The 24,564-nt window shown below is 44.3% G+C and overlaps 1 protein-coding gene across 3 annotated transcripts in view; it reads right to left on the reverse strand.

The window, feature by feature from the left end:
• Window positions 1-264: 264 nt before the first annotated feature.
• The window catches only part of heg1 (heart development protein with EGF-like domains 1), a 140,391-nt gene continuing 116,091 nt past the window's right edge, over window positions 265-24,564 (reverse strand). For 2 of the 3 annotated variants that reach the window (XM_085986502.1, XM_085986501.1), the window contains 6 exons: window positions 22,308-22,442; window positions 20,928-20,970; window positions 20,791-20,828; window positions 11,454-11,541; window positions 9,768-9,945; window positions 265-4,140 (listed from right to left, as the gene is read on the reverse strand). In XM_085986502.1, the coding sequence (XP_085842628.1) occupies window positions 3,997-4,140; window positions 9,768-9,945; window positions 11,454-11,541; window positions 20,791-20,828; window positions 20,928-20,970; window positions 22,308-22,442 (626 nt within the window). In that variant the 3' untranslated portion in view covers window positions 265-3,996. Of the gene's footprint in view, window positions 4,141-9,767; window positions 9,946-11,452; window positions 11,855-20,790; window positions 20,829-20,927; window positions 20,971-22,307; window positions 22,443-24,564 lie in introns of those variants that run through there. The other variant, XM_085986503.1, reaches the window with a different exon arrangement.

Genomic DNA, 24,564 nt, shown 5'->3' on the forward strand with positions numbered 1-24,564 from the left:
AAGGCAGTTAACAGGTTATTAACTGCTTTAACTACCTGTTCCACCGGTTGGAGACGGGTCAGTTTGGGAGCGGCTAAACAGACACTCAGGAAAATCGGGTGGGTGCGGGATGGAGGTGGGTTGGGTATCTGAAGCCATTTTTCCCAATTTTCCCAACAGACCCGCCTCCTCAGGGCTATTAAAATCGAGCCCATTATGTCTCATATTACTAACTGCTGAAACAATTTGTATTGTTCCTCGCTGTGTCCATAGAACAGAGAACAATTATCTGGACAAGTATTTTATTTTTCTGCTATGCAACGCTGACTAGAACGCCAGATTCTGAAACTCTTTCGGAAAAACAAATGTTCATTCTCTAAATACTTTAAGCTGTAAATATAGTTCACTTCAAACAAAAGTATTCAATACATAGATAGCTGCTGTCAACCAGAAACACAAAGAAAAAACAGAAGGAAAAATAATTTAGACAGAAAGGAAATAGCTTGCTGGGTTCACATGACATTTCCAGTGTTGAATCATATCGATAACTGTATGGGTAAGTTATAAGAGTCCACACTTGATTTGTTATCATGCTGGCTATCAGAAACTGGCACACAGACATTAAAAACAAGGAAGTAAAACTTACTTTGCAGCAACTTGGGGCAGGCGAGCAGACTTTTAGATTTTCCAGTATCACTATCTGGCCTCATCAAGCATGTAGCTTCTCAAGGTGTTTCTTCACATGAGCAATGTCTTATCTCTGATGTGGCCACCTTAGGGTCATCTGGCTGGAGCAGCAGTAATTGCCGCCTGCTCCTGATTTTCCAGTGTAAGATCTGACACTATAATAAGGTCCAAAAGAAAAGTAGCCCTTAAAGTAACCAATTTTTTTAAAATAGGAGTTTGGGGGCAGCCAAGATGCAACACTTAACCAGTATTGATTTTTCCTGGCTCGTGTGCCTAGCACTCACTTATAAAAGAATAAAGTCACCTCAAGATGCACAAACAGCAAAAATATCTCCTACAGGCTGGAGACATCTTCATTTTTTAAGTAATCTATGTGGAAAAGTAACTGGTAATGAACCACCCTCCATCTATTTTAAGACCAAAACATTCTCCATATTATTCACAGTATTTTAACTGAGCCTTTAAAAACATTGGGAGGACTTTCAAAAGTTTTCAAAGCGCACAACACTTTCATGTAACAGCTGCAAGAATTATCTTCCACACATTTCTAACAATTCATATTTTAAAATAATAAGCGTTTAACAGCCTCAGAATTGAGCTGGACAGTGTGGCGTTTACACTCCAACAGATCTGCTGCAATGCTAACTTTTCAATGCACTCTAACATTTTGAACGTAATTATTCTTATTCAAAATGTTACATAAAGTTTTAGACTAGCCAGTAGATTGAACTTTTTAAATATGTTGGGACCTGTGAAGGAGGGCGTGGGTTAGGGCACTGACACTGATTTCCCCTTTCATTCTGCCAATACAGGTATATCTATTATTGTCCCATCATGGAGTAGCATTGAGGGCAGATCTGCAGTAGTTCATGGTCAGCACTGTCCCACAGTCCTTGCTGAAGCAGAAATGCTAGAAGCAAATTTTCATTGTTAGAGCAAATTTTCCCTGATTTTTTGGCTCATTTCTTTTCCTATTGCTCCTACGGTTCTGGCAGTCACCCCATGAAAATTATGCACACCTATTTAAACCCTGTGTGATCCATGCCATTATTGATGGTCAAGTGCACTACCACTTCCAGCTCACTGGTGAAGGTGCTGCAAAGGTAGAAATCTACAGAGAAAGTTAGGAAATGGAAATTATAGTTTAGTAAATTAATTATTAGCAGTAAGTAAAATCTACAAAATGGCTTTGGGGGAAACTAGTCTTTGGTAAAGTATAACTATTTAAATGGTCGTTACCATGGGAAATCATGTTTATCCAATCTACAGGTGTTTTCCAAAAATGTTACCAACACAGAGGACAAGGGTAATGCAGTTGATATATACTTGGATTTTCAGAAATCATTTGACAAAGTTCACCTTAATGATAAGATAAAATAAGTAAGTAAAACAAGTATCAGATAGATAATTGGATTAAACATTTTTTTTATATGATGGGCTGTGAATGGGAACTTCTCAAGCTGGAAAGAAGTTATGAGCGAGACAGCCCTGGGGTCAGTTGTGGGATCATTGCTATTTTTCAAAAATATGAATGACTTAGATGAGGGAATCATCGGCAAAGTCCTCAATTTGCTGATGATACCCAAAGGATTTATATCTGTTCGATAACTGGGCCAATACCACAATCCGCACAGAGCTAAGCTGCAGTGAGAAAGTTCACTCAAAATCATTGTGTAGATTTTACTTATGGGTTAATAATTAACTGACTAAACTTTAATGTCCACTTTATTTCTGTCTTTATGTTCTCTATAGGCTACATTAGCAGAGTAAAAATCAAATTGGGTTATTTTGTTGCGACAAAAGGCATCCATTTCTATTTAGTTCTGGTCACCTAATCATAGGCAAGATATTATTGGCCTTGAAGATATAGAGCCAAGTAGCCAAGGTGATTGCAAGCACCAGTAAATTATAAGGAAGCATTAATAAAGTTGCCTGGTTCTGTCAGGAAAGTTACCAAATTGAAATTTTAAAAACTTTAAAGGGGCAAAATTGATCCAGGCAAAGAGTTCAAGTACCGTGGGACAGAAGTTTAAAAAACACAGAATGGAAGGGTTAAGCAGGGATGTCATGCAGAACTTTTCCCCCATAATGCGTAAAGAATTTGTGGCGTAAAGTATTTGTGGAATAAATTTAAATGTGTAGGAAATATTATAAATGGGTTCAGGAGATAACTTGATCTGTTTCTGAAGAAAGAAGGGATTGAGAGATATGATGAGAGAATGAGTACTGTAAATGAGGGTGAGAGCAATCAAAATGAACAAGGCTTGTTAGACCCAACAGCCTTTTCCTGTTCCTAAAAAATCATTTTTTTCTAGAACATGTTGTATTAACAAAAATTAAATACACTAAAGCCTGAGAAATACAACAGGGTGCATATTGCCATTTTACTGATACGGATTACTCAGGACCAACTGAAGTAGTGCAGTTATAAACTGTATTTGTAGAGATAACTGCTCAGCCTCTCAGTGGAAGTGAAGCAGCAATTTCAGTGGTTTACAATGAGAGGGTACGAAGAGATTCTGACTGTTCTGAAACTACTTGTAAAAGAAATCTGATCAGAATCAAAAATGGAACACAGCATAAATCACTTCTCAACTGGCTGCTAAAGGACATGTTGTACTCGGGGTGGGAAGATTCAACTAAGAAAAGAAACACACTAATCACACTCCCCGTAGGATCAGAAATTGTCTGCTCGAGCTCTTTTTTAGCTGCTGGAAGATCTATTGTGGTGGGCAAAAGAAGGAATGGGAAAGAAAGGGAATGCCATATGAACCAGACACCAGAGGTACACGAAGGGATCCAGAAAAGGGTCAGAAATTCCAGAAATCAGATACTAATGTTTCCAGCATGAATAAGGTCCAAATCCTGATAGGTCTCAACACTCCAATCCACCCGAACAATATTACAGCACTAGGCCGGAGATGTTAACAGTGTCTAGTTCTTCCACAAATTCATCGGTTAGTGTTCCTTAGAGCTGTGCAACATTATCATTTGGTCAGTCTGAAAATACTGTAACTGTTTATAAGTTAACCAACTAGAAACATGAACCACAAAAATACACAGTGTATATTGCCCATTTGTAAGCAAACTTTTCTCGCGCTGTCGCAAATACTCAGTGCAGCTGATGATATCAGTTCCATCACTTGTCCATCAGAGTGTGATCTATGGAAGCTGCTGTGAACAGTATGCTGCATACAGCTTCTCCTTCACATTCCACTGGTCCTTTACCATAAATGTTCAGAATCCAGCCCTTTTTTGTAGTAATTCCTCTTGTTATTTTTGTTTCATCTGTCCCATTTGATACAAAAATAAATCTCTATTTTAATTTGGCTAAAAATAGTCCCGTCTTCTTGCTTCATCACTGCTGAAAGATGGATTGTATTGTCCCGTGTAGATGCAAGAGTAGCGTGATCCTGGTAGGCCGCTGTAAGGATGCAAGCCATTCCTGTCCACTTCTGAGCCCCTCAAGCCAGACTGGATAAGGAAAAAAAAGCAATAAGTGCTTCAAGGAGGGCATTTGCATTGAATCTTAATTTTGTTAAAGAGGCAAGTTTATGAAACAAAATTTAAAGAGTTAAAGTGAAAGCTGCTCAACAATTATTTTTCTATTCACAGTTTTATCACTGAAGGCAGCAGGTATTCTACCTGCTGTGCTGTAAAACGAGAGCTAGCAGGATGTTCTGGGTTCAAAGCAGCAAGTTGTGACCCTGCTTGCCCAACAACCAAAAACTATTCCAGGATTTGTTTATTAACCTCAAGATAATCTGAATCATGTGCCAAAAGATTTGATATGACTTAACCTTTGACTACATAAAAATGGAAGATGAATCAAAAACATCTCCCTTTAAAATGATTATATCCTCTACCTCCACACTTCCTTTAAAATAGATCAGGACACTCCCCAAGTATTTTAACCTAGAAATTCGGACGTAGGCACAATCCCTACGCCTGAATGGCGAGGCCTGAGGCGACCCCAGTACTGGGCCTCGGCCTCATTTCCATGAAGCGGGCAAGCTGTAGAGAGTAAGACGGAGCTCGCCCGGCCAAGCATCGCTGAGGATCGGGCCGCTGCGACGTTAGCAGCAACCCTCAGGTAAGTGAAGAAAGGGGGCGACCGGTGCTGGGCGGGGGGTGGAAGGAGAGAGCAGCACAAGACCCTAATTTAAATAAATTATTTACACCTTTAAATGTTCCCGATGTGCACTCCTGGCGCCAGCGCGACCAATTTATCCAATATGGCGGGCGGTGCACTTCCGGATGGAAATTTGTACGCACTTCCTGCTCGGAAGCTTAGGAGGCTGTTTATCACCAGAAAGATGGGTGATGCGCAACCAAATTTCTAGGCCATGATTTATTATTAAACAGTTAAGCCTGGAAATTACACTGCGCGATAATGTTATATAAGTACGATAGCAAAATACTGCAGATGCTGGAAATCCGAAATAACAACAGAAAATGCTGGAAAAACTCAGCAGGCCAGGCAACATCCGTGGAGAGAAAATAGAGTCAACATTTTGGGCCAAACCCTTTGTCAAGACTGGAAAAGCACAGGAAATGAAATTGATTAAGAGGCCAGGCTGGGAGAGAACAAAAGAGAAGTGAAGAGACATTAAGAGGTATTCAAAACGAGACGAGATGGTGATAGGACTTAGTGGAGACAAAAGACGGCTCTAGATTTGGTGTGAAATGTGCTGGCAGAATGGGAGACAGCTGCCATGCGGGAGAGAGAAAAAAAAAGGGGGGGGGGGGGAAAGAGCCAAAACAAAGGTGTGGATAAAAAATAAGTAAAAATGTAATGGGGGCCGAGGTTATGATCTGAAATTGTTGAACTCGATATTGAGTCCGGAAGGCTGTAAAGTGCCTAATCGAAAGATGAGGTGCTGTTCCTCGAGCTTACGCTGAGCTTCAGTGGAACAATGCAAGAGCCCGAGTACAGTGAGGTCTGAGTGGGAATGGGGCAGTGAATTAAAATGACAGGCGACCAGAAGCTCGGGGTCATCCTTACGGACTGAACAGAGGTGTTCCGTAAAGCGGTTATCCAATCTGCGTTTGGTCTCCCCAATGTAGAGGTACAGTGATGACTGTATCAGTGCCGTTTCCTGCTCTCGCCCTGAACTAGACAATTTCATTCACTTTGCCTCCAATTTCCACCCTTCCCTCACCTTCACATGGTCCATCTCCGACTCTTCCCTTCCCTTCCTCGACTTCTCCGTGTCCATCTCTGGGGATAGGTTATTGACCAACATTCACTACAAACAAGCCCACTGACTCCCACAGCTACCTAGACTACACTTCCTCCCACCCCGTCTTCTGTAAGGACTCTATTCCATTCTTCCAGTTTCTCCGTCTCTGCCGCAGCTGCTCTGACGATGCTACCTTCCACACCAGTGCTTCCGACGTCTTCCTTTTTCCTCAACCGAGGATTCCCCTCTACCGTGGTTGACATGGCCCTCAGCTGTGTCCGTTCTATCTCCCGCACTTCTGCCCTCACCCCTGCCCCTCCCTCCCAGAACCACGATAGGGTTCCCCTTGTACTCACCTTTCACCCCACCAGCCTCCACATTCAACGGATCATCCTCCACCATTTCCGCCACCTCCAAAGTGATCCCACCACCAAACGCATCTTCCCCTCCCCTTCACTTTCAGCATTCCGTAGGGACCACTCCCTCTGAGACACCCTAGTCCACTCCTCTATCACCCCCAGCACCCCTTCCCCTTCGCCTGGCACCTTCCCGTGCAAGCGCAGGAGATGCAACACCTGCCCTTATACCTCCCCCCCTTCCCACTGTCCAGGGCCCCAAACACCCCTTCCAGGTGAAACAGCGATTTACTTGTACTTCTTGCAATCTAGTACAGGAAACTTTGTGTTGTCCGGAGGCTAAATGTCCGGCAAGCTCGAGCCACCGGCAAAAATCAGGAGCCGTTTTGTTAGTTTTTTTTTTCTTTTCATTGCTTTTTTCGCAACAGTCAAGCTCTGCAAGGTCTCGCTGAAGCTGTTGCTAAGCTACAGAGACGCTTGCAAGGTACGGCTGACTGTTTAGAAGCACAGGGTTTGTTGCCAGATACGGAGCTCAAAATCTCCGTATGTTTCAACGTTAGCGCTGGTTTGTCTGGCAGTTTTGATCGAACGGCAACAGCTCGGTCCCATCGGTGCCGGATAGCACAAAGTTTCCTGTATACTGTATTCGCTGCTCACGATGTGGTCTCCTCTACATTGGGGAGACCAAACGCAGATTGGGTGACCGCTTTGCAGAACACCTCCATTCAGTCCATAAGGATGACCCCGATCTTCCGGTCACCTGTCATTTTAATTCACCGCCCCATTCCCACTCAGCCCTCACTGTACTCGGGCTCTTGCATTGTTCCATGGAAGCTCAGCGTAAGCTCGAGGAACAGCACCTCATCCTCCAATTAGGCACTTTAGAGCCTTCCGGACTCAATATCGAGTTCAACAATTTCAGATCATAACCTCGGTCCCCATTACACTTTTACTTATTTTTTATCCACACCTTTGTTTTGGACCTTTTCCCCCCCCCCCCCCCCATCCCCGCTTTTTTTTTCTGCCAGCACATTTCACACCTAATCTAGAGCCGTCTTTTGTCTCCACTAGTCCTATCACCATCTCGTCCCGTTTTGAATACCTCTTAATGTCTCTTCACTTCTCTTTTGTTCTCTCCCAGCCTGACCTCTTAATCTATTTCATTTCCTGTGCTTTTCCAGTCTTGACAAAGTGTTTGACCCGAAATGTTGACTTTATTTTCTCTCCACGGATGTTGCCTGGCCTGCTGAGTTTTTCCAGCATTTTCTGTTGTTATTAATGTTATATAAGTGTTTAGCATGTTTCTCTCAAACACCTCTGCCTGCTATTTTAACAGACCTGTTAACCTGATGGGTTAACACCTCAGTTAAAATAGCAGACAAAAAAATGTGGTATATATGCCATCAACATTCATACAATGATATTGCATGGTGTAATTTCCAGCTTTACTTATAGCTGAAAAGTCCAATACAGAGAGTGGGAATACACTTTGAGGGCAACGGCATGGAGTTTCTGAGTTTCTGGTGGGAACTGAATAAGATGGCTTTGGTTTTCCCAGTCCTCCCAACTAGAGGAAGTTCTGATCCATCCACAATTTGAAGTCAGATAAGTAACAGAGTTGTTGTGGAATCAAGGGGATGGTGGAGAATTAGAGCGGAGTGTGTCAATATATATATGGAAAGTGACTCCATGGGCCCCGATATTGACTGTGGTGGGTTTCGTAAGCAGGACCTGGAAGTCCAGGATTCCCCACTTGCTGTGGAGTTTTGATTCTTTTTTTCCCTACAGGATCCCCGGCCAGATGCCAGCCTGATTGACAGCCTTGGCTCTCTGTTGGGCGAGGAGCACTCCAGAGGAGGCTGCAGGTGCCAGTAAGGAGCCTGCTGCTGAGTTAGTGGGAGCAAGGGGGTGGGGGGTTGTCTGATGGCTGGGGAGGGGTAGTCCACTGGCAGGGATGGTAGCTTGGTGGGCTGGGGGGTGGGGTGTAGTGCTCCTGCTCCTCCTGGCCCACATGCAGTGCTGTAAGGGCACTTACCTTTTCCCCAAAGCTGTCCTCGCCTCCCTTCAGCTGCCTCCTGGGAGCAGATTGGCTGCCCAACCCGTCTCGCCTCCATTAAACCTGGAAGTGAGTGGGTTGGAGGTGGGTTGGGGTCAGGCGTGAGATTTTAAATGTTTTTACATCTCACCCAACCCCAATCCACCCGTTTTTGGGGCTTAAAATTACATCCCCCCCCTCCCCAAGTCTGCTGATAATATTTCCAAGGGACAGCATGTGAATAAGGAAAAGGAGGTGGCCAAGGATGGAACCTTGGAGTATTCCAGTGGTGACTGTGTAGGGGTGAGAACAGGGGGATAGTCACTGTATAGGTGTGCTCTTCACCATTGAGAATCATTTTCTTTTTTAATTTATTCTCGAATTAAGAGAGTCACTGGCATAGCTGGTATTTATTGCCCATCCCTAGTTGCTCTGAGAAGGTGGATTTGTTACAACTGAGTGGCTTACTCGGTCACTTCAGAGGAGCGTAGTTAAGAGTCAACCACATTGGTGCGGAGCTACAGTCACATATGGGCCAGACTGAGTGAGGACATTAGTGAACTAGTTGGGTTTTTACAACAATCTGACAGCTTTTTGTTCCCAGTATTTTTTAATATTCAAATTCTCAAATCTCCATGGATTTATGTTCTCTGGATTACTAGTCCAGTAACATAACAATTACACGGCTGTACCCTTAGTTTAATAATAATTCTTGCATTTAAACAGCACCTTATCATGTCAAAATATCCCAAAGTGTTTCACACAATGAATCACTTTTGAAGTGCAATGACTGTTGCTATGTAGGCAAATGCAGCTGCCAATTTGCAATGCCAATGTCCCGTAAACAGCAATAAAATGAATGACAGGTAATCTATTTTTTGTCAATAGCAAAATACTGCGGATGCTTTTTCCAATTCTGACGAAGGGTCAGTGATCTGAAACGTTAACTCTGTTTCTCTCTCCACGGATGCTGCCTGACCTGCTGAGTGTTGCCAGCATTTTCTGAATCTATTTTTTTGTGTTGTTGGTTGAGGGAGTAATGTTGGTCAGAACAGCAGGAGAACTCATTGCTCGTCAAGTAGTGCCACAGAATCTTTAAAATCCACCCAAACCATCAGAACAGGCAGAAGGGACCTCCATTTAACAACTCATAGTGGACTGACAGTTGTGGCAAAAATCTCCCATAGCTGACATCTTGACAGAATGTTCTGAGAGCAGCAGCAGTATAGACAATGTTATCACTAGCCATTCAACCAATAGCAAACATTGCAGCTGCCAAGGTTTTAAAGCTCAATGCTGATTTTATTGCTGGGGAACATATAATTTCCATGTGTACTGACCCTTTGCATATGTTTTGATGAAACTTCCATGTCTGAATGGGTTTTTTTAAGTTTCAGTTGAATTTTGACAGAAATCCAAGCAAAGACAGAAAATTTGAATAACTGAGCTTCAATATTTTATTGGTGCTCACTTTTTCCATCCCTAGTGTAAAACAGTCCAGAGTTCACATTTTGCTTTGATGCTTACCGAGTAGTACACATCGGTCATCTGCAACAGGTTTTTCGTGCTTCCGTTCTCCTGCATCTCTATCGTTTCCCTGCCCCACTCTACAGATATCCGGGGATTTTTGGGGAACTCAGCATAGGGTGACCGCTGAAAATCTCCACTCTTGAAGATTAGTTTGCTAATATCATTTTTATTTTTCCTGAGCGAAAGAAAACTAAAATCAAAAGTTGCAGTAACACCCTGATAGCATTCAAATGGAGCAAGATTTTGGAAAATAACAAAACTGTAATCGACAGCAGTGTTGTCTTTAGCTATTACAATGGTTTACCACCACAACACATTTTCTCAGAACAGAATTCGCAGTCTGAATTTTCAGTTTACTATCACTATTACTTTGAACTAATGATATAAACTTTCAGTCCTCAGTTCTGATGAAGAGTACTGATAAGCGTTATAAACTTTACACATGCTGGCTGATCTGCCACGCATTTCCAGCATTTTCTGTTTTTATTTAATATAAGCTTCAAGTTCAACACAAACAACTGGTAGAATTTATTGTAAAATCTAAAATTATTTTTAATTATCCAATAAGCTAATCACCTAACAACCATGCTTACAAATCTCACACATGTATAACAATCAAAGTACTCACTCATTGGGGGTTACGCTGTGCCACTGACACCAGATGAAGAAGAATGAAGAAAACATTACAGTTTTGTGAAACCCATGATACAGTATATGAAGGCTTCATTCATTACTGCTATTAACTATTTTAAATCTGTTCACTGATCTGTAAGGAAGCATTAGTCACTAGTTTAAGATATTTGTTTTCCCTCTAGCTAATTTACAATGGCGTTTGTGACCCAGAGTACAATTTTAGTGTTTAGCTGCTAAATTGCCTTGTTTGTTAAAGGCCACTGCCTGGGTACAACCTGTGGGCAAGTGGTGTAACTCAGCCCTCAGGTCAATTCGCTGTTACTGTAAATTTCTCCAGATTGGCAGCTGCTTGACTTCTTGTCTTATTTTCGCAACAAGCTTTCCAGAATATCTCAAAGGCAGAATAATAGGAGGATGCAACTGGGTTTCTCTCTCATTTTGTACACTTTATAGCTAGTCAGTTGTAATTTGTTGGTGTTTTCTACAAACAGTGGCCATGTTACACAGATCCTGCGCAGGACAAGGTTAATGATCAGCGCTGTGAGGTACTGTGCTGAAGGATTTACAATACTATCAGAACCAATTCCAGCACAGAGTTTGATTCCACAGCGGAGAACTCTTTGGAAGAAACTTTTCCTTCCTTTCAGCTGATCCCACTATACCCATTTCTATAGTCACTTCTTTTAACATCCTCTCATTATATGAGGCAGAGCTACATGGAAATTTTCTGCACCTATCATGGCAGTGGCAATAGAAAATACTGCCTGCATTATAAAAAACAGGCATACTTAGGACTATGTTAAAAGCTGTAACACAAATGGAAAGTTCCAATGAGTATGTATCAGCATAATCATTGCTCCTATGGTGCAATACATTATTGGGATGTATAAAAAATGTGTTGTGACCTTATTCTAGACTCCATATAATTATATGCAAATATTGCACAAACCTTCCTGCACATATATTGGATTGGATTAGTGTTATTCTTTGTTAGTCACAGGTTGTGATGGAAATAATCAGATGGAGCAAAGGTTGAGTCCTTGTACACACCTGCAACATGTGATAGTTAATGCAATGCCCAAGATAAGCAGCAATCCTCCTCCAGCCGCAGCAATCACCACAGTAATGAGCTTGTACGCTAAAAATAAGGGAAAGTGTTTAAAATAAATAAAGTAAGAGAAAATAGCATTTTTGTTTTCCTGTCTCACAACAGTCCTTGATACACCCAGCTCAAGGGCAGTAACCTCTGCAGTTCACAAATAATCTTCTTTGTTTGTATTAAGTGAAACAGAACTTCCTTATTTAGCTTAAGGATGATCATCTCGAATTTGGCTTTAGCTACAGTAACGTTCAGTTTTCTCATTTTTCATTTCTCGCTGAAGTTATTGGCCCGTAATTTGCGGACAATGGCGAAGCAAAGTCCACTGGGCAACCTTCTCTATCTGCAAGTTCTGGTGGAGGAAAAAATCTGATAATCAGTGAAATACAAGGCAGGTGTGTTTACACCTCAAGTATTTACAAAGTCATATATAAAGAGCAAATTAATTTATAGAAAACACATGCCAAATCATATTTAAATGATTCCTTCACATTTCAGAAGACAAAGCAATTATGTAGAAACATTGCCAGAACCTAAAAGTGATCTTTGCATAATAAAAAGCCAACATCGCTGTTTTTATGTCAAAACTGTGAATTTGACTCCCTCTTGTGGTCAAACCAGGGAGTTACGACACAACAGGGCTAAAACTCGTCAGGGCTGAAAATCTGCAGGGGATGCATCCCAGTGTTAGTTACTTACATCTCTGGCCCCACCAGAGCCGTGTTCTCTCCAATCGGTGAAACCTTACAGACACCGGTGGAGGTCCCAAAAGGCAAGTAAAAAACCTTTATTTGTGGGGCCAAGAGGAGCAGAAGTGCACCTCTGGACCCCACAAAGAAGCTTCGGGCCTCTACCATCACTTTCCACCCATGGAACTCTGCCGCATCTGTAGTGTATGTACCCGTCTACCTTTAAGAGAACTATTGTATGTAACCGTCCACCTTTAAGAGAACTACTTTAGGTGTTGCACTACTTTGTTGGCTTCTGTATACTGTAATACCGACGGTGACCACACCGGTATATAAGTGCTGTGGCAGGATTTATTGGGCAGATTCGCCCTGACCTTCGAATAGTAACGTCCTGTTTTAAGTTACTCTGGTAGTCTGTGTATTAATTAACTAAACAACTCACAGACTTTACAGTGGCGACGAGTCCAATCGTACCCTGCGGCAACAATACTTCCGAAGCAGTTAACGAGCGTCGAGAAGAGGCAACCGCCCTCGTCATTCTGCTGGGAGAAAACTCGAGTCTGCAGAGCTGGAAAGGAGGAAGAATTCAGAGACAAAGACTTCCATCAGCAACAGGCACTGACTGTCCCTTCTGCCACGGTGAGGAGTGAGCCGATCAGCACGAGAAGCAAGCCGGCCACGGTGACTGTGAGTAAGGGAAAAGTAAAAAGAATAACCGGAGGATAAGGGCGGTGCACTCGACCACGGTCGAGGGGGAAAGGAGCCGGACAGAAGTCGGGCCCAGAGGCGCTGAGACTGGGGCAGCGTGGAGCAAGGAAGCCGCGGTACAGACAGGCTGGGGACGCAACGGCGTCGTGAGACAGCTAGACCGCGACCGGCGAAAAAGGCCGGGCAGCGACCGAAGCCACGAAGCGCTGCGACCGGGAGCGTAGGCGCGGGAAGATATAAAAACTCAGCCACAGCCGGGGAGGGAAGCACCGGACTGCGAGAGGGCTGGGAGGCGCGATTGGGAGCTGAGCGAGCGGGAGAGGCAGAGCCGACCAAGGGAGACTGAGCGAGAGCCAGTCCAGCGGCTGAAACTCTTCGCCATCAACGGGGTGTACCCAGCGCCGGTAGAGCCGAGCGAGCGGGAGAGAGACAGAGCCCGAGCAAGGGGAACTGAGCGAGAGCCAGCCCAGCGGCTGAAACTGTTCTCCGTCAACGGGGTGTACCCAGCGCCGGTAGAGCCGAGCGAGCGGGAGACAGAGCCCGAGCAAGGGGAACTGAGCGAGAGCCAGCCCAGCGGCTGAAACTGTTCGCCGTCAACGGGGTGTACCCAGCGCCGGTTGCCCTGCCGAGAAAAGGGAAAGCACTGAAGCCGACGCGCAGGCTGTGAACCTGAAAGCCAGCGGCCGTCGCCCGTGGGGAAAGTGTACCCCTCCCGCCAGGGGAAGAAACGCGGGAAGCCGCCATTAGGCGGAGAAGAAGACAGAAGCGGGGAACCGCCATTGAAGTGGGCGGGGAGAGAAGATAAGCGCGGGAAACCGCCATTTTCGCGGGAACCGCCATCTTGAAGAAAAAAAAAGAAAATTTAAAGAAATAATCCGTGGTGTTATCAGGAAGAGAGGAAGATGCCTAAGCGTGGTAACATCAACGATTTTAATTCCGAGGTAGAAGACTGGGCCATGTATGTGGAACGCATTGAGATCTATGGTGAGGCCAATAAAATAGAAGAAGATGACAAAGCTATAACCTTGCTAAACTCGATGGGCGCGAAGACATACAGGCTCTTGAAGCATCTACTAGCACCAGCTAAACCGGCGGATCAGACTTTCGATGATATTGTTGCTGTCCTGAAGGATCATTTTAACCCCGCACCACTGATGTTAGTGGAACGATCCAAATTTTACGCGAGAACGCAACGGAAAGAGGAAAGCAACGCAGAGTACCTGATTGAACTGCGTAGGCTAGCGAAACACTGTCAGTTTAGGGAAAATCTGGCAGAGGCACTCAGAGACAAATTCATGTGCGGAATGTCGAAGGAAGAAACACAAAAACGACTGCTCGAAGAGAACGATCTTACACTTGATAAGGCTGTCCTTATTGCTGCATCGAACGAAGCCGCAGCGAAAGGAACGGCGGAAATGCAGCGGCAGTCAGTGTGCAGCAAATTACTTCGGGTACAACGAAATGCTATCGTTGTGGGAAGACAACACACGACCAGAACCAATGCTGGTTTAAAAACCAGGAATGTAGGAAATGTGGCAAGCTCAGTCACATAGCTAAGGTATGCCGGTCAGGAAAGAAGACCAACAATAATGAGTCACCACAAAAGAGGTACAGGAAGGTACATGAGGTGACTAGGAAGAGTCCGGAAGAACAGAATTCGGACTCACACTCCAACTGCAAGGAACTGGATAGTCTGAGAATTCACAATGTGAGTAATGAAGCTGACCGACAAGCTATCTGGATCACACTGCAGATTGCAAAAGTCCAAGTGAAAATGGAAGTGGACACCGGATCGGCGTTGACGGTCATGAATAAGCATGATTATAAAAAGTTATTCAAGCATATTCCCCTACGGGATACGGAACTAGTATTGCAGACATACACGGGGCACAAAGTATACCCCATCGGAAAGATAGAAGTCAGGGTGAGATACAAGGACAAAGATCACCAAAGGATGGACCTGTATGTGTTGCCTGAGGGAGGTCCACCACTTCTGGGACGGGAGTGGATCAGGAAAATAAAGATAGACTGGCATTCACTAAACACCATGACGGTAGATTCCGGAAAGGAAGATGTCAAACCTGAACGGTTGTCCAGAATATTGGACGAAGCTAAAGAGGTATTCCAGCAAGGACTGGGAACACTGCGAGGAATTAAAGCAAAGGTTAAGATTGCAGAACATGCAAGCCCAAAATTTTTCAAAGCCAGATCGGTACCTTACGCGATACGACCTGCTGTGGAGGCAGAACTGGAAGAACTTGAACGATCAGGGGTACTGTCAAAAGTGGACTGGAGTGAGTGGGCCACGCCCATTGTTCCCGTCATGAAGTCTTCACCAAGTAACAAGCCAGGGGGACCGGGGAAGGTCCGCATCTGCGGAGACTTCAAGATCACAGTGAATCCGGTGCTTCACACGGTACAATACCTGCTTCCGCGGATTGAAGACATCTTTGCTTCGTTGGCTGGAGGGAAACACTTCACCAAGATAGACCTGGCACAGGCATACTTACAAATGGAAGTCGAGGAAGAGTCGCGTCAGTACCTCACCATCAACACACACAGAGGCTTCTATCGTTATAATAGACTGGTTTTTGGGGTAGCTTCGGCTCCAGCAATTTGGCAGAGGGCCATGGAGCAGGTATTACAAGGAATTCCAAGCACGCAGTGTTACTTAGACGATATCCTGATTACGGGAGAAGACGAGGAAGAACACCTCACAAATTTGAAACTGGTGCTCACTAGGTTGAAGGAATATGGCCTTCGAGTTAATCGCAAGAAATGTGAGTTCTTCCAAAAACGGATCTCGTACTGCGGTCATGTCATTGACCGAGAGGGGCTGCACAAGTCACCTGACAAGATAGAAGCTGTTGTGAAGGCCCCCGCTCCGGAAAACGTATCACAGTTAAGATCATTCTTGGGGTTGATTAATTATTATCACAAGTTTCTGCCGAATCTATCCATGGTGCTGCATCCGCTGAATGCTCTGTTGCGGAAAGAAGTACCATGGAAGTGGAGTGAGGAATGTAAAAAGGCCTTTCGCAGAAGCAAGGCGTTGATTACCTCTGAAGAAGTGTTGGCTCATTTCAACCCAACGTTACCTCTTCGTCTAGCTTGTGATGCTTCCCCCTATGGAATTGGAGCAGTACTTTCACACAAGTTACCAAATGGCTCGGAAAGGCCAGTGGCATTCGCGTCCCAATCATTGACCTCCGCGGAGCGAAATTATGCTCAAATAGATAGGGAGGCCCTCAGCCTTGTGTGGGGCGTAAAGAAATTCAATCATTACCTGCAGGGCAAGAAGTTCACATTACTGACAGACCACCAGCCGTTGGTGTCCATATTCAACCCTAACAAGGCCGTTTCCACCATGACAGCGCAAAGGTTACAGAGGTGGTCCGTGTTACTTGGGGCACACCAATATGACATCGAATACAAAAGGTCCAAACAGCATGGAAATGCTGATGGGTTATCGCGCTTGCCATTGCCGATAGTAGAAGAAGCGACTACAGTGGACCCGGTAGAGATGTTCCACTCATCCATAGTGGAATGTCTACCAGTAACAAATTCGACGATCGAAAACGAAACAAGAAATGACCCGACTCTCTCACGAGTCTATGATTTAACGGTGGAGGGATGGCCAGCACAGGGCGAACCAACGCTGCCAGCATTTTCGCAGAGAAAAGACCAGCTGTCAGTGTGTCGAGGAACCCTGATGTGTGGATCTAGAGTGGTGATTCCACCCAAACTTCAACAGAAGGTGTTAAAGGAGCTGCACGAGGGACATCTGGGTGGAGTGAAAATGAAGAACCTAGCAAGAGCGTTTGTGTGGTGGCCAGGCATTGATGGGGACATCGAAGAAATCACTAAGAGCTGTCTAGGATGCCAGAAGGTCCAAAACGCGCCACCACAGGCTCCTCTGCATCCATGGGAGTGGCCCTCATCTCCTTGGCAAAGGGTACACATCGACTTTGCTGGTCCATTTATGGACTCAATGTTTCTAATAGCGGTGGATGCACACTCCAAGTGGCCGGAGGTAATAAAGATGTCCACCACCACCACGGAAAAAACCATCACAGTGTTAAGGACCATGTTTGCTAGGAATGGGCTGCCGGAACAGATCTGTTCTGATAATGGACCGCAATTTGTGTCCGAAGAATTCAAGAAATTCTTAAAGAGCAATGGGGTTAAGCACTACACGTCAGCCCCATACCATCCCGCCTCCAATGGATTGGCTGAAAGGTTTGTCCAGACCTTCAAGAAGGCCATAAAGGCCATGGGTAATGAAGCCATTAACTTACAACATAAGGTGGATAGCTTCTTGTTGGCGTACAGGAATGCAACACATGCGATCACAAATCAAACTCCCGCCATGATGTTTTTTAATAGACGACTAAGATGCCGGCTGGATTTGCTTAAGCCAAACGTCAGAAGGGACGTAGAGAACCGGCAATTCCAGGGCATGAATGAAAGGCCAACTAGATCTTTTCAGATAGGTCAACAAGTTTTGGCCCGGGACTACCGTACCGAGAAATGGCAGCCTGGAACTATTGGAAAAAGGCTAGGGCCGTTGATGTATACGGTGGACATTGGGGACAGTATAATAAGGCGCCATGTTGACCAGATCATAGGGTCAGCCACAAATGGCCAACCTACTCCACCACCTTACACGGTTAATGTTGAGACAGAGATACCCAGAACACCTACCTCCGATCTGGTAATACTGGAATCAGATGAACCTGACACTGTCCTTCAAGCCGAATCGACCTTGCCAGAAGCACCTACTACCCCGCCGGGAGTTACAACACCACCGAGGCGTTATCCGGACAGAGTCCGGAAACCTCCAGAGAGACTGAATCTGTGAACTGTCTTGCATAAAGTTGTATATATGTTATAATGTATGTTTAATGGGGAATCAGTATGTTGTAAGCTAAAAAGGGAGGATTGTAGTGTATGTACCCGTCTACCTTTAAGAGAACTATTGTATGTAACCGTCCACCTTTAAGAGAACTACTTTAGGTGTTGCACTACTTTGTTGGCTTCTGTATACTGTAATACCGACGGTGACCACACCGGTATATAAATGCTGTGGCAGGATTTATTGGGCAGATTCGCCCTGACCTTCGAATAGTAAAGTCCTGTTTTAAGTTACTCTGGTAGTCTGTGTATTAATTAACTAAACAACTCACAGACTTTACAGCATCCCCTTCGGGCGTTTCCAGAGTGCTGGCAGGTGGCCTCTGGGCCACCCGATATTTGCCGGCCAGCAGTCGGCCTGCTGCTTCTTTGTACCTGTTTCGGGCAGGCAGCTGGCCGGCGGGATGTGAATGAGGCCCGGCCGTTATAATTGGCTACCTCTCCCAGAGAGATTCGTGGGCAGGAAGTACAACGGCTCCCCCCAATTTTCTGCCCGGGAGTTAAAATCTACGCTAATGGGTTTTCTTTTCTGCGATTACACCTTTCCATATGAGAAATGCGGCAATCCATAAGAAAGTAAATCAGAGGAATACAATTAAAACTACGGAAAAAACTATAAACTCTAGAGAAATCCTTCCATAAATGTGCACGATTAAACCATGTGCAGTTGGTCTATTCCAATCAAAGTGTAGGGATCTGCCCGCCAGGAATCTCCACCGCTGGCCCAGTCAGAGTATGCTGGTTAAGAGGGGATGTCCTGTTTTGAATGTTCCTGCTAGGTGGTCATCATAACAGGGTGGCAGGAATGCAGTGGAAGTTCACTGCTGGAATAGGTCCTGACAGCCCCACTCCCAATAATCTTTTGGTTGGGCCTATCCAGAAGCTTGCAAGCAGTTTTCTCTTTGGGAGTCTAGACTGAAGCCAGGCCCGAGTCCCTAGGTGGGGGACCTCTACCAGCCTGGAGGCTAGTACATTTCCTGGCCATTCAGTAGATCACAGGTCTGGATCAAGGTAGCTGCCTGTCTGGGAGTTGCCTCCCATGCTGCTCTGACACAGGTGAACATGTTTGTGGGGGGGGGCGGGGGGAGGAAACAGAGAATCTGCTCCAAACAAGGCCCTACAGAAATTAGCATTGTAGGCCGGGACCCAGCATGTCCGTGTACCTGCGTGATTCACAGGCCTTCAGCCACACTCCCCTCAAACCAACCATTTTACAGCACGTTCTGACGAAAGGTCGTCGACCTGAAACGTTAACTCTGTTTCTCTCTTCACAGATGCTGCCTGACCTGGAGTATCTCCAGCATTTTCTGTTTTTATTTTACAGCAGGATTGTGTCAAAAGTCCTGTGGATTTTCAGGGTCACGAATTTTAAAACACTGAATGATTTACTTGGTTCTCTGGTAGATTTTTAAAATTCTCCTCGATTCTATTGTGGCCAGAGTCAAATGAGCGACAGGAAGAACCTTCAGTTGTTCTTACAAAAGCAAAATACTGTGGATGCTGGAAATCTGAAATAAAAACAGAAAATGCTGGAAGTTCTGACGAAGGGTCATCGACCTGAAACATTGGGCTGGATTTTCATTGAGGAGTCGGGTTGGAGGCGGGACTACAACGTTTGGGGTTGTAGTCCCGTCTCCATTGAGTCCTAGCCGACCCAAGCGATTTTGACTTGATTGACCTTGTTGAGCTGGCCCAGTGGGCTCAGCAGGCCAATTAAGGGCCACCTGGCAACAGGTGACGTCACAGATTGAAATTTCATCTGTCAAGACCTTTTGACAGATGAAATATCAGTGTTTCACAGCTGTTTGAAGCTGTCAAACACTGACAATCTGTACTCCAAGTTAATTCCTTCCTGTCAGGATGATTTAGAGATCTCCCCGGAACAGAAAGCCGAATGCTGCAATTTTTGACAGCTCGCAGCCATTCTGCTTTCTGTGCCGGTGAGATGAGGGACTCCCGAGACCTGAACGAAGGAAGGCTGTAAAAGTAAGTAAAGGTATGTAAAACTTCTTTAAACACTTTACACACACCAAACACACTTACCTTTGCACTCATGCACCCATCACTCACCTGATCACCGGACATTTCGACCCCTCCAAGCCCTTCATCCCGATGGTCCGCCTCCTCTAACTTGGCGTGGTTTGGAGCTGTCAGGAATCCCACACTTCAACCTTAAAAATAGGGATTAGGCTATAAACTGCCTGTTAACTACCTGTTAACAGGCAGTTAATTGGCACTAATCCACTTCCCGCCTCGGGGAGGCGGGTCCCAGTGTGAGGCGGGTACCCGTCTCCTTTGAAACTGGCATGGAGGCGGGTTGGGGGTGGGATGGTGTTGGGAACCCCGATTTCGGGATTTTAACCCCCCAGACGCCTCCAATCCCACCTCCATGGCCCAATGAAAATCCTGCCCATTAACTCTGTTTCTCTCTCCACAGATGCTGGCTGACCTGCTGAGTAATTCCAGCATTTTCTGGTTTTACTTCAGTTGTTCATGATGGTGTGGCTCATTTTAGTTATAGCACACTGGTTGAAACATATGTATGAAACATTTTTCTATGCCAGGAAGAAGATGTTACAATAGATGACTGCCAGCTTTGTGCAAAAATCTGTTCCACAGCAACACTATCAGAACTGCTCTTCAGTCAGTGCAGTTTAGATTCCATTTAAAATCAAAATTTACACCTGCTGCTTACCACTAATTTTAACTAACTTACTCAATGTGTGGCACAAACAGAATGCATGATGAAGAGCTGTGGGAGCCAATCTATATCCCATTTATGGTGTCAACCGTAACACTCACAACTTTGTCTTTTGTGAGTATCACATCAGCATTGACAATTCATGTAAATAAATTGTGTTCCATGGTTCCTCAATATACAAGTTCATATATTATGAATGATCTAGCTAGGGTACATTAAACAGTAATATTTGATTTCACATTATATAAAACCATTAAGGGAAAACTGTAAACTTACGATTTTTGCAGTTGAATCCACCAAATCCAAACAGACAACTGTTAAATACAACAAAGTGAAATCAGTGTGCTTTTCCACACGCTAACAGATTTCTTAATTTTGCGATCAAGGTAAGGATTATTTTGCAGTCTACTTACGGTGCACAGGTTCCATTCTCTAACTTGTAGCCATCATCGCACGCTGCAGTAAGGTGAAAGCACAAAAATTACTGCATGCTACTACCAAAACAATGAAACAATTCTTGTGTGCTGTAGTTCTGTGAAATCATTTTGTAAAGACTCAAAATGCTGCCGTTTTCCTACCAGAAGCAATCACAAAAATGCACGGTCACTAGAATTCTAATATTCTTCCCTTTCTCACAGGTGCTCACTATTGGGAAGTACTTCTGGGGTTTGAGCAAATGGGTGGGACAGCAGAAGTTATGATCCACTATTCATTTTTATCCCTTTGGCAATTGCAGTAAGACCAATTAGAACCTGATTATTAATTCACACGCCACCTCAAAATGACATAATTCCAGCTTGTTCCATTTATAGTGAATGCTTTCTACATTTTTGAATATATTCCCCTCCACCTTTACCTGAGATGGCAGGAATGACGTATGAGGAGAGATTGGGTCGATTGGGCTTATACTCGCTGGAGTTTAGAAGAATGAGAGCGGATCTCATTGAAACTTATAAAATTCTAACAGGACTGGACAGACTAGATGCAGGAAGGATGTTCCCGACGGCGGGGGAGTCCAGAACCAGGGGTCACAGTCTAAGGATAAGGGGTAAGCCATTTAGGACTGAGATGAGGAGGAATTTCTTCACCCAGAGATTGGTGAACCTGTGGAATTCTCTACCCCAGAAGGCAGTTGAGGCCATTTCATTAAATATATTCAAGAAGGAGTTAGATATATTTCTTAAGGCTAAAGGGATCAAGGGATATGGAGAGAAGGCAGGGACAGGGTACTGAACTTGGATGATCAGCCATGATCTCATTAAATGGCAGAGCAGGCTCGAGGGGCCGAATGGCCTACTCCTGCTCCTATCTTCTATGTTTCTATGTTTACAGCCCCTTTCTCATTGTGCACTATTCTTAAACTAAGGGATGGGGTAGGGAAGCTGCCATTAGGCCTTTCACTCTTGAATCAGCTGCTCGGTGCTATAGGGGATGGCCTTGGATTTCCTCCCTTTCCCCATGAGGGCCCACCTCTGAAGCTCAACACCTCTAATGCCTTCTGGTTTGTATTATTTCATACATTTTGATTCCAACACCATTTATTTGAAAGCATAAACCCAAGTGCAACCCGTTAGTTCTATTTGTTGAGTGTTCGGGTTGGTATTCAGATACCAGCCTCAACGAATACTCCAACTTGCCTGTCTGGTTCTGGACAATGTTTTGTGAACAGGGCTGCTCGATGGAGAAGTGTGCGGCCACACCAGCAGCATTGCATCTTAGGAAGTAGGTAAAACTAGCAGTCCATGGAGAAAAGGCTATAGGTTATTTGTGGATCATTTGTTAGCATAACGCACCTCGACATGAATGATCCAAGGCATTGTATTTGAAGTAGCCATCCTTGCACTGGCAGACTGCAATCCCATTATAATCATTACATTCTGCAGTTGCATTGTCGCATTCAGGCATTTTCAAGCTACATAACTTTTCAGCTGTGAATGGGGGAAAAAAGTGTTTATTTAGCAAAATATTTAAACAGGTATTCACTTATTTAGTAACCCATAGTTAATTGCAGTCTTTGAGATCTACTTGTCAATTTTAATGAGTGATTTCACCTCCCTGCCATCAACCAATATTTTGGTGGTTTCACTGATCCAGAATTGGGACCATTATAAATTCAATCAATCCATTAAAATTGAAAGCTAATAACATCAAAATAGAATATAATAATAGTTAACACAATTAAGAGCATAATTTAGTGTACACATGAATCATTAGAAACATATGCATATACAGTATTTAGTATTAATTCTTTAGGCTCAAAAACAGGGCGGCATCTTACATTGCAACAATAACATTTTCACCAGCACAAATCTGAATAACACTCCTGGATACCCCAAGTCTATACTTCAGTGCTATTAATACTTAAGGAACAGTTATATTCTTCATATGTAAATTATCCAACACATCAAAAAGATGGAAATTGCAGCAATACAGTAAGAGTCAATAGTATTTCTCGTGAGGCCTGATGGATAGGAATGCTATACTGTAATTCTGTTGGGGGAAACAATCACGATATATTTTTAATTTAGTATCTTTGAAAGAGGATTCACTTTTATTTTAATGGAGGGCATTAAACAGGACAGAGGTGTCAGACTGAGTTTGGAATAGGATGGTGTAAAATTCTTCTCTTTTAGCCTATCAGTGAGGCATTTCCAGGATGAGAACCTGTGATGAACAATCATTGAGCCCAATCCTAAGTGTATTTAATGAGTGACATCATTCATGCTGCATTGTATAAATCCAAGCACTGATTAAATTAGACATACTGTAGCAAAAAGGGGAATAATTAGAGTAAATAAAAACCTTTGGAAAGGAAACAATGCTTTCATTTCAAAGAGTTTTCTCAGCAGAGCTTGGAAGGGATAATGTTATCATGCAGCCTTCCTTTCACCACTGCGATCTGGATTCAAATCCAGTCTAGAATGATGTGATGAAAGTCACCTTTCTTTAATGTAGGGTGACCATATTTTCTAAACCGAATCCAGGGACACACAGGGTGGGAGCACAGCAAAGTAGCCAGGATGGAAAATGTAGGTTGCGCAGCGTAGCGAGGCAAAAAAATTTAGCAGCCTATATTTTAACAATTGCACATAAACACAACAAATGAAAAACAAATGTACATATAATTACCGCGGATGTGACATCACACTATTGAAGCGCATTCAGACACCGTTTATAAATGATACAGTAACACTCTTCAGGCACGTCAGTTTTTTGTACCCACTGTCCATACGGCCTATTCAGAAAATCTTTCTTCATATCACTGCCCATGTCATTTATTTTTCACAGATTTATTAATGATTGCTGTGCTATCTCCACGGTTAAAGAAAACCAGCAGGACAACTTTGTTGCTCTGCTAGTGGAATATGCGTAGAGATTAACGTCCATCAACCATCACTGGTCTCTAACAGTTTGCCCATGATCCTAACTTTGGTTTGCACATTGATGACCACAAAGTGATTGCACTAGAGGGTACAGAGGAGATTTACAAGGATGGTGCCAGGTCTGGAGAATTTTAGCTAATTGGAAAGATTAGATAGGCTGGGGTTGTTTTCTTTGGAACAGAAGAGGCTGAGGGGAGACTTGATTGAGGTGTATAAAATTATGAGGGGCCTAGATAGAGTGAATAGGAAGGACCTATTTCCCTTAGCAGAGAGGTCAATAACCAGGGGGTTGTGGCGGTACCACCGGTTGTACCTTACATAAAGACACATAATTCCCTTTAACTTACCTTTTGGGGCCGTTGCCCTTTTAACTTACCTGTTGGAGCCATTGCCCCTTTAAGACGCGCCCTAGCGCGCTGACGTCACGTCACGTACGACGTGATGTGCGTGCGTCGGCACAGCCCAGCCTAGCATCTTCAGCCTCAACGGCCAGCCGACGGGAGCAACGCGATCTTCCGCTCCCGCGGCAAGTACCGGCACAGCCCGGCCTCCCGACTTCGGCCTCAACAGTCAGCGACACAACGACGCGCATCACGTGACGCCCTAAGCGTGGGAAACGCGAACAACGTGATGACATCACAACACAAACGCGATGACGTCATCATGC

Source organism: Somniosus microcephalus, chromosome 4 (assembly GCF_052327205.1).
Source record: "Somniosus microcephalus isolate GS21.2 chromosome 4, FLI_Smic_1.0, whole genome shotgun sequence".
Lineage (NCBI taxonomy): Eukaryota > Metazoa > Chordata > Chondrichthyes > Squaliformes > Somniosidae > Somniosus > Somniosus microcephalus.